Genomic DNA, 17,137 nt, shown 5'->3' on the forward strand with positions numbered 1-17,137 from the left:
TATTTTCTGAATTTCAATACACATTTTTTAATGTTCCTTTTACCAGAATAATTGAAAATGAAAAAAGTGGCTTAAATATTATTTTTACTCATTAATTTCAGTTTCACTATTTGGACAGTTCAACTTTTCACACGTCACTTATTTTAAATATCATAAGAAATTACATAACTGAATTAATTATGTAAATGTGGCTTAGTTCTTGCTGTTCTAAGTAGTTTGTCATAATACATGTTTTATCCATAATACATGTTTTATCCACTACTAATCTTTATCCAAACAAACAATAAACAGCTTATTTTTGTTTAACAGACTCTCAGACTGCAGTATCAGTGAAGAAGGTTATAAAGCTCTGGCTTCAGCTCTGAGATCAAACCCTTCACACCTGATAGAGCTGGATCTCACAGGAAATGATCCTGGACAATCAGGAGTGAAGCAGCTCATTGATGTATCACAAAAACCAGACTGTAAACTAATACTGAAGTGAGTGTCTTAAAATTATTAAATTCAGTAATTTGGACGGACACTATAAATGAATGACATACAGTATGTAAAATTCTCTTAATGCTTTTAAGAGGGCCCTGGCCCCCATCAGCACCCCCAGCCCCCCACCCCTAAATTCAAGGATTGGTTATAGCACCACTTACCGTGAAAGGCAGAAAATACCCCTAATGTTGTCCATGTGGGGAAGGCAGTGGTGAAAGTATTATTCTTGTTCTTTAAAGAGGAACAGGGCTACAAAAGGCATACAATTTTAAGATTTTGTGATATAAATTGATCATCTATTTTGTTTAGATTTTTGAAAAGTGCTGCCGCAGAGCAAGCATGTGATTATCTCACTGAAGTTCTGGGTAAAAGTCCATTATTACTGAAAGAACTGGATCTGAATGAAGATAAATTAAGAGACCTGGATGGAGAGAAGCTGTCTGCTCTTTTGATGGACTCTCATAGCAAAGTGGAGAAAATTAAGTGAGTGAACATTACTTATACATTATAACTTCTGTTTATTTGCTTATATTTTTTATATTTATTCTTTATTTTTGCTTTTTTATTGTGTTCAGGCTGAACAACTGTGAGCTGACAGAGAAAAGCTGTTCGGTTCTAGCTACTGTTCTCTCCTCCAAAACCATCCTGAAAGAGATGAACCTGAACAACAGTCGTCTGCTGGACTCAGGAGTCAAAGAGATTTGTGAGGGACTGAAGAATCCTGTGTGTGAACTGAAGATACTCAGGTGAGTACATTTCACCATCAGCTACACTCAACACAAAAATCACATGACATTTACACATTTGGTGATGTGCAAAACTCTATGCAATTGTAAGCATAGTTATTTGTACCGACTTGTGTTTTCATAATTATTATTATTATTATTTTACATTTTTGAAGGCTCTGTAAGTGTGAGCTAACAGAGGAAAGCTGTTCAGCCCTTGCTTCAGTTCTCAGCTCAGACACTAGCAATCTGAAAGATCTTGACCTGAGCAATAATAATCTACAGGATTCAAGAGTGAAGCTGCTCTCTGATGGACTAAATGAAAACTGTAAACTAGAGAAACTCAAGTAAGTTGATTTTTTTTATTTTTATTTTTTTATTTAACAGACAGACATACAGATCAAAATAGCGCAGTAACAAGCACTCTAGTAATTCCAGAGTTGAAATAAAAGTGTGTAAGTGTATATATGTGTGTGTGTGTGGGTGTAAGTGTGGGTTGGTGTGTGTGTGTGTGTGTGTATGTGTGTATGTGTGTGTGTGTATATGCATAAGCAAAGTAGCCATTTATTCTTTATTACCATCTTCATTACCATCACCACCACCACTCCTCTATCCCATCATACTGCCAACATTGTATTTGTCAGTTTTTATTTTTTATTTCTATCTTTTCTCCTATGTAATAATTACCATTGTCAGCACTCTCTATAGATAAATCAATTTTTAGATAGTAAGATAATAATAGAAGATAATATAAGATAACCCTCCCCCCGCATTTCTTCGGTCCCTATTTTCTCCTATACAATTTTTTTTTTTTTTTTGTATGTTATGTGTAGTGTCTAAGGTGCATTAAAAGAAGGGGTACAGTGTGAGAGTGTCTCAATTTGGGACAAAGATGTTGTCCTATGGAAACCACTTCTCGCCTGTCTTGCTTGCCTGAGTGTTTATGAGGTTTTACAATGTGTATAAATATATATACACATATACATATATATACATACATGCCTTTTTTTTCTATTCTACGTTGTGGTGCATTAAAAACAAATGAAAAGATTAGGGAGGAATTGGAAATAATCAATTGATTTAACCATAGCAGTACTGACAACAGTGGAAACCAGGTTCGTAATTCCAAAACAGCAATAATAAAAATGATAATGATGATGATGATGATGATGATGATGGCAATGGTGATAACAATGATGAGAGCAACGACAATAACAACAGCAATTACAATAATAATAGTAATCATAACAATAACAGTAATGGAAAAAAGATTACGATGACAAAAATGCAGTAATATCCGTTGTTGATTAAAAGGTGAGAGGAGTCGGAGTTGAGAGGAGAGAAGGGATTCATAGTTGTAAAAGGTCAGAAAGTGTTGGATGGTAGAGGTCGGTTTCAGATTCGTAATTATAGGTGGGAGATGTATATTCCATTGTAATGAAGTCTGTAATGAGATTTTTCCAGTGGTTAATGTGTATGTTGTTACGAGTTTTCGAGTTCATGAGAATAGTTTTCTTGGCGATGGTTAGAGCTATGAGGAGCATTTTAGAGTTTATATTTTTATTAGTAATTATTGTGAGGTCCCCCAGCAAGCAAAGAGAGGGTGATAGCGGGATGTGGCAGCCGACTATAGTGGATAGTGACTGTGTGACCTCTTCCCAAAAGTGTTTGATTGAAGTGCAGTGCCAGGTTGCATGGATGTATGTATCTATAGAATTGTGATTGCAATGTAAGTAAGTTGGTTTCTAACACATTAAAGTTCTCTTGATATTTTATTTGCTCTCATATTCAGTAATTTTTGTTAACATTAATTTGAACAAGGAACAAAATTCACTTTCTTTTCTTTTTAGCAGTTATTATTAGTCAAGACATTTCCAGAAAAAACTGATTAATCAGCTGAATGTAAAATTTTCATTCCCTTTCTAGACTCTCAGACTGCAGTATCACTGAAGAAGGTTATACAGCTTTGGCTTCAGCTCTGAGATCAAACCCTTCACACCTGATAGAGCTGGATCTCACAGGAAATGATCCTGGACAATCAGGAGTGAAGGAGCTCGATGATTTACTACAGGATCCAAACTGTCAACTAATACTGAGGTGAGATGTTTTGAAATACTTAAAATTTATGCAGTTTATTTAATTATAGAAATATTATTTCAGAAATACAATATGCTGCTGCTGCATAAAAGTTAAAGTGATGTTATAAGAAACTACTGGGGATGTAAGCATAATTCTCAAATCGTCATTGTACCTTAAAAGGTGAGAACTGAACTGAATCCTGCTTCATTGTGCATTCTGCAGGTTTTTGAGTTCTGAAGCAGAAGAAGCCTGTCAGTATGTGAGAAGAGTTGTGAATAAAAACCCATTACTTGTGAGAGAACTGAATCTGAGTGAACATAAATTGGACAGCACACATAAAGTGAAGCAGCTCGCTGCTCTACTGGAGGATAAACATTGTAAGCTGAACATTATTCAGTGAGTATATATGTGATTTTCATTTTTGTGCAGTAATGTGTCTTTATAAAATATCTTATGTAATTAAATTATGTAATTATTTTTATGTTGCATTTTCATTAACTGGTAAAGATTAACATTTGTAATATATGTAATCATTTAACAGACCAGAGCAGCTAACAAACTAGACTCATACATGAAACTTTGGTAAATATAAGAGTAAATTCAGACCAATAATACTGGTGTTCAGAATAATTAATTTACAATAAAAAGGAAAGTGGTTTATGCAGCTGATTTCATTGTTAATGAATGATATTTCTAACAGTTAACATACTAATTTTGTAATTATATGAAATTCCTGAACACAGTGTCAGGTGGAGTGAACTATAAAGTTTGAGTTTACTTGCTGTATATAAGCAGTCACTCACCTTGCTCCAGCATCAGCTGTTCTGGCATCTGTCCACTTCCTCAACACCACCAACGTAATTCAAGTATATTGCAATCCACCCTTATCTTCTAAACACTAATAGTCCTGATGGTAAATCAGAGCTTGAGTTGAAGCCACTTTCTTGAGTAACAATACATAGTGTTAGATACTAAAATAGATATAAATTTTTTTTTGGAAGTTTTAAACACCATTTACATGTGGTTGGAAACAGAGAAATACAATTTCATGAATCCAAAAATGTACTTCAGAATGGGTTTATGACAAATTTATGATTTACAAACAAAATTAATTCTGCTTGTGTTTCATGAGTGAGGCTCAATGCTATCAGAAACTATTAAAGATGTGATTGCTGTAAAGTAAGTCTTGAGATAATTTATTTGGTTTTCTCTCTCTGCAGACTGAATAATAACAATATTACTGAAGAAGGTTGTGCGGCTCTGACTTCAGCATTTAATTCAAATCCTTCAAACCTGAAAGAGCTGGATCTGAGTGGAAATAGACTAGGAAAGTCAGGAATACAGAATATTTGTTTGCTTTTGAAGAATCCACAATGCAAATTGGAGAAACTGAAGTGAGCATTTTCATTTGTGTTTTCTTATTAAAGGGATCTATTATCCTTTTATAGCTATTATTGTATGTAAAAAGCTGTAAAGCACGGAATCCATGCCAGAGTTAATCTATTCAACAGAACACACCAGCCTTAAATGTCTCCTCTCTAGTCCTGCCGTCATTTCTGTTATGTAGATACATTAGCATGTTGCACATTTATTTAATGTTCACATGGTGGCTACTTGAGCTCTCCCTCAAACAAAGGTAAGGCCAGGAAGACTATTACTACTGTATATCATCAAAACACAGTTTGATTCATTGTGTCATTACATGGATATCCAAAGGCAAAATAATTTAGTGGTTAAAGTTTATTTTTAACACTTTTAACTTTTGTTGTGTTCTCAACATTTTTATAATGACTGCTTATAAAAAGGTATAAAAAGAGGTATAAAAAAAGTTGTCTAAAAAAAAAGAAATTTATTGCACAAGTCATGCTTATGAAGGTGGTTCAGGTTGATTAGCTTCATCTTGAGAGTCATTGTCAGACCTGGGCTCGCACTGATATGGCAAAACGGATACCATAAAAGTTATTATTGGGGCCAAATATTCAAAATAGTGTGTTTGATTGAAACACTACTACTAGTGAAATTATATTTTCAACTGATTTTTATTTATTTATTTATTTTTAACCACTTGTCGTTATCTGTAAATATTGTATGTGATATTTGGAAATTCTAATTAAAATAATCTTACTTTAGTATCATTAATACACTATTATAGTTTTATTAACATTTTATATTCGTTTTTATTTTTATATTTACCTTTTTATATTTTTATTTTAGCAAATAACAAATAAAATAAGTTTTAATTTTCTATACTATTTTATTAAGGTGTTTATACTTTTATTTCATTTAAAGTTAAGGGAACATTTTTTAAAAAAATGCACTTATTATATGCATTCATTTTTTTCCCCCACTGGCCAATACTTTTTCAAATATGAAGACGAAGGCACAAAGGCACATTTTGTAACTTTTTATATTATCTATTTTTCTATATATATATATATATATATATATATATATATATATATTTATTTATTTCATATTAATATATTTTATGTTTAGGTTTAAATTTTATTTAAAAACAACACTTTACTTATGAAGCGCAGAACATGCTGTACATAACATAAGCCTTTTTTCCATTTACAGACTTTCACACTGCAGTATCACTGGAGAAAGTTATGAAACCTTGACTTCAGCTCTGAAATCAAACCCTTCAGACCTGATGGAACTGGATCTCACAGGAAACTATCCTGGAAAAACAGGATTAAAGCGGCTTTTTAATTTACTAGAAAGTGGAAAGCGTTATTTAATGAACATCAGGTAATAACAGCATTCAATCATTTTAAAAGACACAGAAATGTAGTTTTTTTTAGCTGTTTGAAACATATTAGATGGGACAGATTAGTTGATATGAAACTGAATGACAGGAAGAGGAATTAATGGAATTGCAATTAAAAAATCAACAGTCACAAAATTGAATTCCATGTGTCTGACAAGTTTTGTTACATAAACATGATGTAAAAAATTATTGCCATTTTGACAGATAATGTTTTTATTTATTTATTCTTTGAAAAGGGTATTTTCTCAGTGAAATAATTCATAATGCAATTATCACAACTAACTTAAATATTACATTGGATAAGAATTGCAAAAGGTAAACAGTTATCTAATACTAATTATGTTCTGATTTCTGTAGCTTTTTGACAAATTCTGCTGCAGAGGAGTCGTATCAGTATCTTTCTAAAGTTCTGGATACAAATCCTTTACTACTCCAAGAACTGGATCTAAGCACAATTAAACTTGGAGACCTTGACTGGGAGAAACTCTCTGCGCTTTTGATGGACACTTATTGCATAACAGAGAAAATAAAGTAAGGGATAATGATTTTTGTCATTCAATCTTTTTTTTTATGTGTGGTGTCTCTGCAGACTTTTGTGGGTGAATGCAGTTATGATAACCTAGGTAAAATGGTTGTCACTTTGCTATCAAGCATAACACTAACTATATTGTGGCTACATACTTGGTTTGTGATTTGTCACTGGCAGATTAATAGTAATGGTAGGCCAGATAATTTCTGAAGCATCCTAATTCCTTTCCATGAATATCAAAGTTATATAACTCAGTAGGACTAGGATTGAGTACAAATGTTGTTGGTTTAAAACTTAATTGATCAGTTTTGTTATCTATTTATGTACTCTAGCGGTAAAGGATCAAAATAGTTTTTTTGAGTACGATATTGGAAACTAAATTTTGTGATGCTGTGTCTGCAACAATATCTAAAGAGCAATTTTAGCCTTTCTCAGGTCAAGTGAAAATATATGAATATCTGATAATCTGATCTATTCTGAATAACAAATAATATTGATTTTGTGTTCAGGGTGAATAATTGTGAGCTGGCAGAGAAAAGCTGTTCAGGTCTAGCTACTGTTCTCTCCTCCAAAACCATCCTGAAAGAGATGAACCTGAACAACAGCCGTCTGATGGTCTCAGGAGTCAAAGAGATCTGTAAAGGACTGAAGAAATCTAAGATTGAAATACTAAAGTGAGTGCATCTGCACATTGTGAAAACACAAACCATCACTTTAATGCCAGGAATATAATAATGTAGTAATGCATGATTTACACATAATTTGTGAATTGGACTACAATTAATACATTTGATCTTTTCTGTAGACTCTCTAACTGCAGTATCACAGAAGAAGGTTATAAAGCTCTGGCTTCAGCTCTGAGATCAAACCCTTCACACCTGACAGAGCTGGATCTCACAGGAAATGATCCTGGACAATCAGGAGTGGAGGAGCTCGTTAAAGTACTAAAGGATCAATCGTGGAAACTGAGGCGAGTATTCTTATAAATATATGGTAGTAGTTTCAAAACTTTAGCGGTAAGAAAATTAAACCATTATAATAAACATCTATTTAAGCTTTGATATGACTAAAGAGCATTTCACAAGTTTGGGAAAAATACTGATGGCTAGAAGGCATGTTAATGGTTTATCAATTAAACAACCTTAACCAATGACATTTGCTGAACATTTTTTTAAGTACACTTTTTTTTGCTTTTAAGAAAGGCTACTCCAATTACAGTAGTGTTAAAAAATAAACAATGCAAATATGATAGTGGTTATCTGGAGCTGATGAAGTTTCATTTCAGATCAGATCTTGCATGGAGCTAGATTTCATATTTGCATGCAACTCTATTTCATTTGCAGCACACACAGAAAAATGTAATATTAATAATATTGCAAGTTAAGCAATGGTATATTATTCTTGCTTTGTTGCTCATTATTCTGCAATAACTTAGAGCCTTGATCACTATCCAGTCATAGGCTTTGTGTAACACTATATTAACCTGGACTTGGCAAAAAAATCATAACCTGAAATTAGGGGTGCTCCGATCACGATCGGCCGATCGTTATGCGCATCTCGTCAGTAAAGCCTGTTCTCTAATCAGCTGTTAATTCCATCAGGTGCGTGATTTCACTAGGGATGTTCCGGTACTAGTACCGGTACCAAACGGTACCCGGGCTAATTAAATTTGGAAGTGATCATCCCTATCCCCTTGGAGCGGGGACTTTGGAGTGAGTAGTGCATGTGCGTGCCATTAAGTAGTCGTTAGGAATGCACTTTGCAAAAGGAGCGACATAATTTCCTCATTATCTTCAGCTGAGATGTTCCCGTGACAGCAGATTCACTGATGGACATCGACATAAAAACAATATACATTTAATGTTTTAAAAAGTTTTAAATATATTCGTTTTTATATATTATATACACTGTAAAACCCGACATATAACTTAACTCAAACCGTTTGAGTAAACAGATTGCCTTGATTTAAACCATGTAAGTTTTAAGACTTTGCGATTAAGTAATTAAGTGATTAACTAAGTGCTGATTGAGAATTAGTGATGAACAGCTGCTGTTAACAAACAGAATCACTGAAGAAAAGAGAAACACAAGAACTACTACAACTGACTTCAGACACAGACTTAGATGAAATAAACTGAAATAAAATACATGAAATCTCTCAAGATCTGATTAAACAACCCACAAACAACATCACCAGCTCCACTTATTAATAACCAGACTGACTTTATTTCTGTCAGACGTCTACAGAAGATCTTATTGAGAATGAACTAAGGTTTAGATGTTGATTTATTGTTTCATTTGAAGTAACCATGTTAGAGATCAGTGTTTGCTTTAGTTGAGCTCTTGACCCTTGACTTCTGTCTTTGTCTTTTCTCTGGCTGTTATAACCGTGTGTTTCTAAAACATGTTTGTTATGACTCAAAAGCCCAGAAAAAAATATTAACAGATATTGGTTGTTATGCAGCTTTCTGGTGATGACAGCTGTCAATTATGGAGCTGTTTAGAATCCAAAAACTGACAAAGTACCTGATGCATGATTAGTTTACTTCATTATAATGGAATATGTTTAGAGAGCCTGTGGTTTCGTCGAAATCAGTTTACAAAAAATTACTGAACACTTTGTGCACATTCATCTTTTTTCTACGGCAGTAATTAGTCACACGCCGACATCAATAATCAGAATATGAACCTCAACAATGGTGACACACACACACATACAAAAAAAATAGCAATGCATGCTGGGCATTATTATAGTACAAAACTAATATATGGCTCTCAGCATGCTCTGCTGCATTTTATTGTAATTATGGTCACCATTGTTGAGGTTCATATGCTGATTGTTGATGTCTGTGTGTGACTGATTGACACTGTAGAAGACCACACTGTTTAGAAAGTTTTTTTTATATTAAATAATTATCACAGAATTACATAACATCACCTTTACTATATTATCTAACTAATTAAACACACATTTCAACAGAAGTTATACTCAGACCTATTTAATAATTGCTAATTTCAATAATTGATGATTTTCATCAATGGGATAAGTAAAATTGCTAATGGCATTTCTTCTGGGTTTTTGAGATACAACAAACATGTTTCAGAAACATGTGGTTATACCAGCCAGAAAAAACATAAAGACAGAAGATAAGGGTCAAGAGCCCAACTAAAGCAAACACTGATCTCTAACATGGTTACTTCAAATGAAACAATAAATCAACATCTAAACCTTAGTTCATTCTCAATAAGATCTTCTGTAGACGTTTGACAGAAATAAAGTCAGTCTGGTTATTAATAAGTGGAGCTGGTGATGTTGTTTGTGGGGTTGTTTAATCAGATCTTGAGAGATTTCATGTATTTTATTTCAGTTGATTTCATCTAAGTCTGTGTCTGAAGTCAGTTGTAGTAGTTTCTTGTGTTTCTCTTTTCTTCAGTGATTCTGTTTGTTAACAGCAGCTGTTCATCACTAATTCTCAATCAGCACTTAGTTAATCACTTAATTACTTGAATGCAAAGTTTTTAAACTTACATGGTTTAAATCAAGACAGTCTGTTTACTCCAACGGTTTGAGTTAAGTTTACTGGTCGGGTTTTACAGTGTAGCATATTTTAAAACGTATTTAAATATTAAATGTATGCTTATTTGCAACGGTTATGCTAACAACAATAAAAATAAAATACAAAAATAAACATTTATAACAGTAAAACAGCGACATCTGCTGACGGACACATGCTGCGCTGTCACGGGAACATCTCAGCTGAAGATAATGAGGAAATTTTGTCGCTCCTTTAGCAAAGTGCTTTCCTAACGACTACTTAATGGCAGGCACATGCCCCACTCACTCCAAAGTTCTCACTTCAAGGGGATAGGGATGATCACTTCCATTTGGAATTTGTCCAGACTAGTACCGGAACATCCCTAGATTTCACATAGAGCAGCTGTTACTACACAGAGCCCTTGTTAATAGAGAATATGCGCAAATCCACTTCATTTTCAGGGTTTTTTGGCGCATCTTCTCTATTAACAACGGCTCTGTGTAGTAACAGCGGCTCTATGTGAAATCACGCACCTGATGGAATTAACAGCTGATTAGAGAACCGGCTTTACTGACGAGATGCGCATTAACGATCGGCCGATCGTGATCGGAGCACCCCTACCTGAAATCATGGAACACTGACAAGTGGAAGTCTTGCAGGTGTTCTGTTAATTTATTTATTATTATTTATGTAGGGGAACGTACATGTTACATATATATGTTACTAATAAATGTCTGTTTGATCATGCATTCTGTCATGTTCATAGAAAATGTAAATAATTTTTAGATATTCATGTCTAATTGATTGTAATGTTACTGTATTTCATCCTGTGTCTCCAGGTTTTTGCAAAGTCCTGAAGCAGTTGAAGCCTGTCAGTATGTGACGACAGTTCTACGTATAAAAGACCCATTACTCCTAAGAGAGCTGAATCTGAGTAAACATAAACTAGAACTAAAAAATTTGAAGCAGCTTGCTACTCTAATGCAGGATAAACACTGTAAGATCGATAAACTTCAGTAAGTATTATTTTCAGTTATTTTTTGTATTTACAATATCTTTAATACATCAATATTAAGTGTAAAGTGAGTAAAGTGCAATATTCACTGTAATCACTGAAAGTTGGCATTAAGTACCTTGTGTTGGTAAATTTTCTCTCTCCTGTCAAACATTTTAGGCTGTGTGATTGTGGTCTAACAGAGGAAAGCTGTTCAGCTCTCGCTACAGTCCTGAAATCAAAATCGAGTCTGAAAGAACTTGACATGAGCAACAATAATCTGCAGGATTCAGGAGTGAAGAAACTCAAGAATGGACTAGAAAATAAAAACTGCACAGTGGAAAAACTCAGGCAAATTAAAATATTACTGTAGTAAGATACAATGAAGGAAATGCATGCTTTTGTCAGATGATAAATTATTCAGATGAGAAAATAAAGATGCATTTTTTTTTCTCTGATCAGAAAATGGAGGAATACATTACATTTTTATGATATAAGTAATTTATATTATTAAAGCTGTAAATGCTCATTCTTTTCACAGAATATTTACTGTTCATATGAATCTAGTAGCTGGAAATTAAATGTAACATTTGTATTTAGAAATACATTATAATGTATTGCATATAACTGTGATTTATTTTCTTTGTAGGTTAAATGATTGTAAATTAACAGACAAAAGCTGTTCAGCTCTGGCTACAGTTCTTGGATCAGATAATAATCTGAAAGAGCTGAGCATGAATAATAATAATCTGCAGGATTCAGGAGTGATTCACCTCTGCACCAAACTGGAGAATGTAAAGTGTAAATTGGAGATACTGAGGTAAGTTGTCTGAAAATAAACAAAATAGTCTTTTTCTTTTCTTTGTATGATGATGCCTAATTGACATTATCAGTAACTATTTTTTTTACCTTATTGTGAAAGGCACCACTGATAATGGTGCATTTACCAGACACTATATTGTCTCAAATTAACTTTGAATACTTCTCATTGTGTTGAAAAGTGACATGTCAGTCTAATTGTTGAACCACACAATTTTCAAAATTGAACTCATGCAACTTTTATACCAGACGACTTTTGCTTTGATTTTCCATTTGTCATCAGTTAAAGGGTTAGGCTTCAATAAAAACTGCTGACAGAATCTCAGATCCACACTAGAAAATGCATGATATTGGAAGGAGAGATCATTTAACAGTTTTCCGGTCAAGCCACTATAGCGGTCACTCATAAGCATATCATTTAAAGAAGCTTGCCCTGTCAGATATGTATGGAAGTTAACACTTACGTTAAGATTACATGTAAGGATTTGTGTGTTGTAGTGCTTTTCATGAATCTAGACGTCTCTGCGCTTTCGACATTGCAGATTGTCCCAAACAAACTCTTCCTGTAGTTGTTTATAGGTTTTACACCACTGTGGAGGTATTTTGTCGTTTAATACATTTATACAAGAAGCAACCTATAATTCATTCGAGGGATTTATATAGTTTATGTAATTTCTGGAATAAATTAAGATGAATTTAACATTTTCATTCCCGTTCTAGACTTTCAGACTGCAGTATCACTGAAGAAGGTTATAAAGCTCTGGCTTCAGCTCTGAGATCAAACCCTTCACACCTGATAGAGCTGGATCTCACAGGAAATGATCCTGGACAATCAGGAGTGAAGGAGCTCAATGATTTACTACAGGATACAAACTATCGACTGAAGACATTGAGGTGAGACATGATGAAATAATACAAAAATACAAATATAAAAAATTATACAAATGTTACAAGATCTGCTGAGTTGGTGTCTGTAACAATAAACAATAGAGAGAGAATATTTTTTTTGTTGGTCTATGCATATTCAATGCTTACACTTTATAACAAAGTAATTTAAAATCTAAATAGGTGTGCAATTATGAAATTATATAATTTAATATCATTGTTAATAAAACCTTATACAGGGATCAAGGTTCTTTTTTTCTACATTAATACAATCTCCTGCATCAAAGTAAATTTAAGATAAACAAAATTACACTTTTTTTCCCATCAGAATCAGCTGGTATTTTTCATTCCACCAAAAATATTTGAAAACTGAACCGAATCCTGCTTCATTTTCTTTTGTGCAGGTTTTTGGGTCCTGATGCAGATGAAGCCTGTCATTATGTGACTAGAATTGTGGATAAAAACCCATTACTCCTGAGAGAGCTGAATCTGAGTAAACGTCAACCAGACTTAAAAAAGCTTGCTGCTTTACTGAGGAATAAACACTGTCAACTTAACACACTCAAGTGAGTATATTACAAGATTTAATTCATAAAAATGTTTAAACATATAAAAATGGGTTAAGACTGTCAATGTTCATTAAAGAAGGTTTGGAAACTAAACAATGTAAACTCTTTCTTTCTCTGCAGACTGAATAATAACAATATTACAGCAGAAGGTTGTGCTGCTCTGATCTCAGCATTGAATTCAAACCCCTCAAACCTGAAAGAGCTGGATCTGAGTGGAAATAAACTAGGAAACTCTGGAATTAGGAATATCTCTCCTCTGCTACAAAATATGCAATGCAGACTGGAGAAATTTAAGTATGTAGTTTAATATATGTATATCTCTGCATGTTAATACATTTGTTATTGTAAAATGGTGAGATTGGGTTAATATTAATTTACTGTACACGTATGCTTAATCATCTGAATAGTTTAAATCAAAACACTTTAATGCACAATTTGTTGTAAAGATCCCAAATCTAAATTATATTTGTGAAATGTTCTGCAGCATTCTTCTGTTTAAGAAGATGATATGGCTTTAAAGAATATAGTAATCTTTTCTGCTCTCTTTCTCTCAATGTAGATTCAGAGGCTGTGATATGACGGATGAAGGTTGTTCAGCTCTGGCTTCAGCTCTGAAATCAAACCCATCACACCTGAGAGAACTGGACCTGAGTGGAAATAAATTAGGAAAGTCTGGAGTCGAAAACCTGGGTGCTGTACTGAGCAAATCACTGTTCAAGCTGGAAATACTTAAGTTAGTAATCTTATTAACTATGGGGAACTAAATGGCTACTGTAAATATTCAAAAACTTGATAGTCAATGATAAACTGTTGTCCTCTCTCTTTCTGTACACAGTCTATGTGGTTGCAAAATTACAGAGGAAGAGTGTCTCATCCTAACTTCAGCTCTGAAATCAAACCCATCACACCTGAGAGAACTGGACCTCAGTGGAAATAAAATAGAAAACACAGGAGTGAATCACTTATGTGACATACTGACGGATTCACAATGTAAACTGGAGAGATTGAGGTGAGGAGCTCTACTGTATATATTAGAGTCAAAATGAATAACAATCAGTTTAAAACAAGATATTTTATACTCAGTATTTTGTGAAGAGCCTGAGTTTACAGTGTATTTATAGAAAGTTGTTTGTTATTGATATTTGTTTTTAAGACTTCTCTTTCTCTGTCTGACTCCTTCTAGTCTAAATGACTGTGGCATTACAGATGTTGCTTGTTTGGCTCAGTCTTTGGATAAGAAGACATCATTAAGTTTTCTAAAAGAGCTTGATCTCAGTCACAATAAAATAGGAAACTCAAAGAAGCAGCTCACTGAGGTGCTAAAAGAATCAGGCTGTGAACTGAGGTGAGTAAACACCACTTTGTGGGATTAAAGAGATCTACCTATACATCATAGATAGAAAGTCTTTCAAATATTTGTGAAAGGAACATTTTCATTAATCTTTATTAAATCGAGTTCTTGTGTCAGAACAATAATTTAAATGAATTAGCCTGTTTCACCGAACTAGTAAAGCACAAACCTTGCCACACTTTTGTCTAATAAAGTGCATGCAAATGAGATCTCATGTGCTAATAAATAACTTTTCATGTTCAGGCTTACAGAGTTTTGAGTTCGTAGGATTATGTTTTTCTGAAAAAAAAATGTTTTTGCTCCTTGACATTTATCCTATGTAAACTGTGGGATATAAGATCTGTTTTATTCCTAATTTGTAGGAATAAATGTAAACCATACACTCATCCTCGTCTTTTCCCTTACAAAGACTGGATTTATAGATACTTTTGCAGTCACACTAACACAAAGACAGAAGTGTATGAATGTTATTTGAATCAGTCACTAATCTGTTTATAGCAATGTTAATGTTTGTGTAATCTGTTACCATTTTTGTAGAAAAGTAATAGCAGAAATATGGTAACGAATTAGCAACTTGTTACAGCCAACACTGATTTTTTTCTCTTATCCAATTCTTTCTTACAGACTAGACAGTAAAAGCTGGCTAAAACGCATTGGTGGATGGCTCGGGTATTAAGCTTGATGTACAAACAGAACCTGTTAACTTCAGGTAAGAGATCCTCAGGAGAGCCGCACTATAGTACTGTGTCTATGGGGTTAAAGTAATCTCCAGTGTACATGATGTATTCATTATCTCTGAGTTTTATGTCTTTGAGAACAGCACTGTGTAAGTTTGATAGGACATTTAAGCAACTTTAAAGGATTAGTTCACTTCTAGAATAAAAACATCCTGATTTTTATCCACAAATGCTTGTCTTGCACTAGCTCTACTTCAGGTATTATGTGATCACGTTGGAAAAGTTACTCGAAGTGCCAAACCATTGTTTATAATGTGAATGTGCAAAGAAAGTCAAAAGCCCTTTACAAAAAAAAGTAAAACAGGAAAAAATTTGTTTTTTTGCCCTACCCTACCTTTCTGAACTGAAGTACAAAGACAAAGAACTAACCAAGTGTGACTGCATATGCATCGCAGATCTAGTGCAAGATGAGCATTTGTGATTAAAAAGTATATAAAAAAAAATGTTTTTATGTTTTTTAGAAAATTACTGATCATTCCGCTAGCAAAGGCCCTTTTTCCTCGGTTGCGATCCATGTCGAGCTCTTTGAAGCTGCATTGAAACTGCAAATTGGACTTTCACTCCACTGGTCGCCATTGAAGTCCACTAATGGAGAAAAATCCTGGAATATTTCCCTTAAAAACCTTATTTTATTTTATTTTGTTTTTTTCGATTGAAGAAAACGAAAGACATGAAGTAAATGAACAGGATACTTTTATTCTGGAAGTGAGCTAATCCTTTAAATTGAACTAATGTAGAGTTTATTTTGCAAGCTTTTATTTGTTACATTTTCAAATTATTAAGTTTAGACCTTCAAATGAGACAAATTTGTTTTAATGAAACTAAGCTTATGTGAAATTAGAGCTGTTGGTTTAGTGTTAATACAAATGGTCATTTTGTTTTATTTACAGGTTGATCAGAGAACAGATGCGTACAGTAAACAGGGGACTGGCTCTTTAGTATAAAATCTTCATCAATCATGTAGTAGACTGTAGGATGGTAACACTTAAAATACACCTTCCACTCAACAATGAGGAAAGTTTCATTTCAATGTGATCAGGTTTATGTGTTTCCACCTAGTACTAGCATGCATTTCAAATGTGTCTTAGTTCAAACTTTGTCAAGACTCTCTCTTCTTATTTCTTCCCCTCTACATCACTTTCACAGCAGTGCTAAGTGTTGTGTGTTGACAGTGCAGTAATACATAATGTTCATTTATTCAACAATCCTCCTTTATTGTATTTACAGTGTAAAGGGGAAATTCATTAGCTGGTGTGCCAATGTAATTCATAACTGGATACTAATGCTTTGAAATTTAATATCAATTGATATGGAATGTATTTCTATGTATTTCTGTGTAAATAAATACTTTATACTAAGTTTTATGCACAGATGCTGCATCGACTTGCTTAAACATTTTTTTGTACAAGACCTGTATGAGTATTTAGTGGATTTTTCTGGAGACTAAATGCTAAGAATTTTTTTAACTTTACATTGTTGTATCTATTATTTAGTGTGCTCAGTGGAATACCCATAATTCCTTGCACTTTAATAATTTAAGTGTGGTGTTTGTTCAAAGCATGAAGCATGAGATCCTTCTGTGCATAAGTGGTATTTGTACTTAACAGGTTTTTGAGTTTTAAGTAATGTTGTGATTGTTTTATTGTGAAGTTGTGGT

At 33.5% G+C, this 17,137-nt stretch overlaps 1 protein-coding gene across 1 annotated transcript in view; it reads left to right on the forward strand.

The window, feature by feature from the left end:
- LOC113078858 (protein NLRC5-like) overlaps nt 1-15,372 on the forward strand; it is a 65,453-nt gene extending 50,081 nt beyond the window's left edge. Inside the window, 22 exon segments of the mRNA XM_026251166.1 lie at nt 310-480; nt 793-966; nt 1,059-1,229; nt 1,385-1,555; nt 3,135-3,305; nt 3,510-3,683; nt 4,508-4,681; nt 5,868-6,041; nt 6,418-6,591; nt 7,099-7,263; nt 7,395-7,559; nt 10,965-11,141; nt 11,300-11,470; nt 11,769-11,939; nt 12,659-12,832; nt 13,228-13,389; nt 13,513-13,686; nt 13,952-14,125; nt 14,228-14,401; nt 14,576-14,741; nt 15,281-15,284; nt 15,368-15,372. Coding sequence (XP_026106951.1) covers nt 310-480; nt 793-966; nt 1,059-1,229; nt 1,385-1,555; nt 3,135-3,305; nt 3,510-3,683; nt 4,508-4,681; nt 5,868-6,041; nt 6,418-6,591; nt 7,099-7,263; nt 7,395-7,559; nt 10,965-11,141; nt 11,300-11,470; nt 11,769-11,939; nt 12,659-12,832; nt 13,228-13,389; nt 13,513-13,686; nt 13,952-14,125; nt 14,228-14,401; nt 14,576-14,741; nt 15,281-15,284; nt 15,368-15,372 — 3,436 coding nt within the window.
- The last annotated feature ends 1,765 nt before the right edge of the window (nt 15,373-17,137 follow it).

Source organism: Carassius auratus, unplaced genomic scaffold (genome assembly GCF_003368295.1).
Source record: "Carassius auratus strain Wakin unplaced genomic scaffold, ASM336829v1 scaf_tig00026882, whole genome shotgun sequence".
NCBI classification, from domain to species: Eukaryota; Metazoa; Chordata; class Actinopteri; order Cypriniformes; family Cyprinidae; genus Carassius; species Carassius auratus.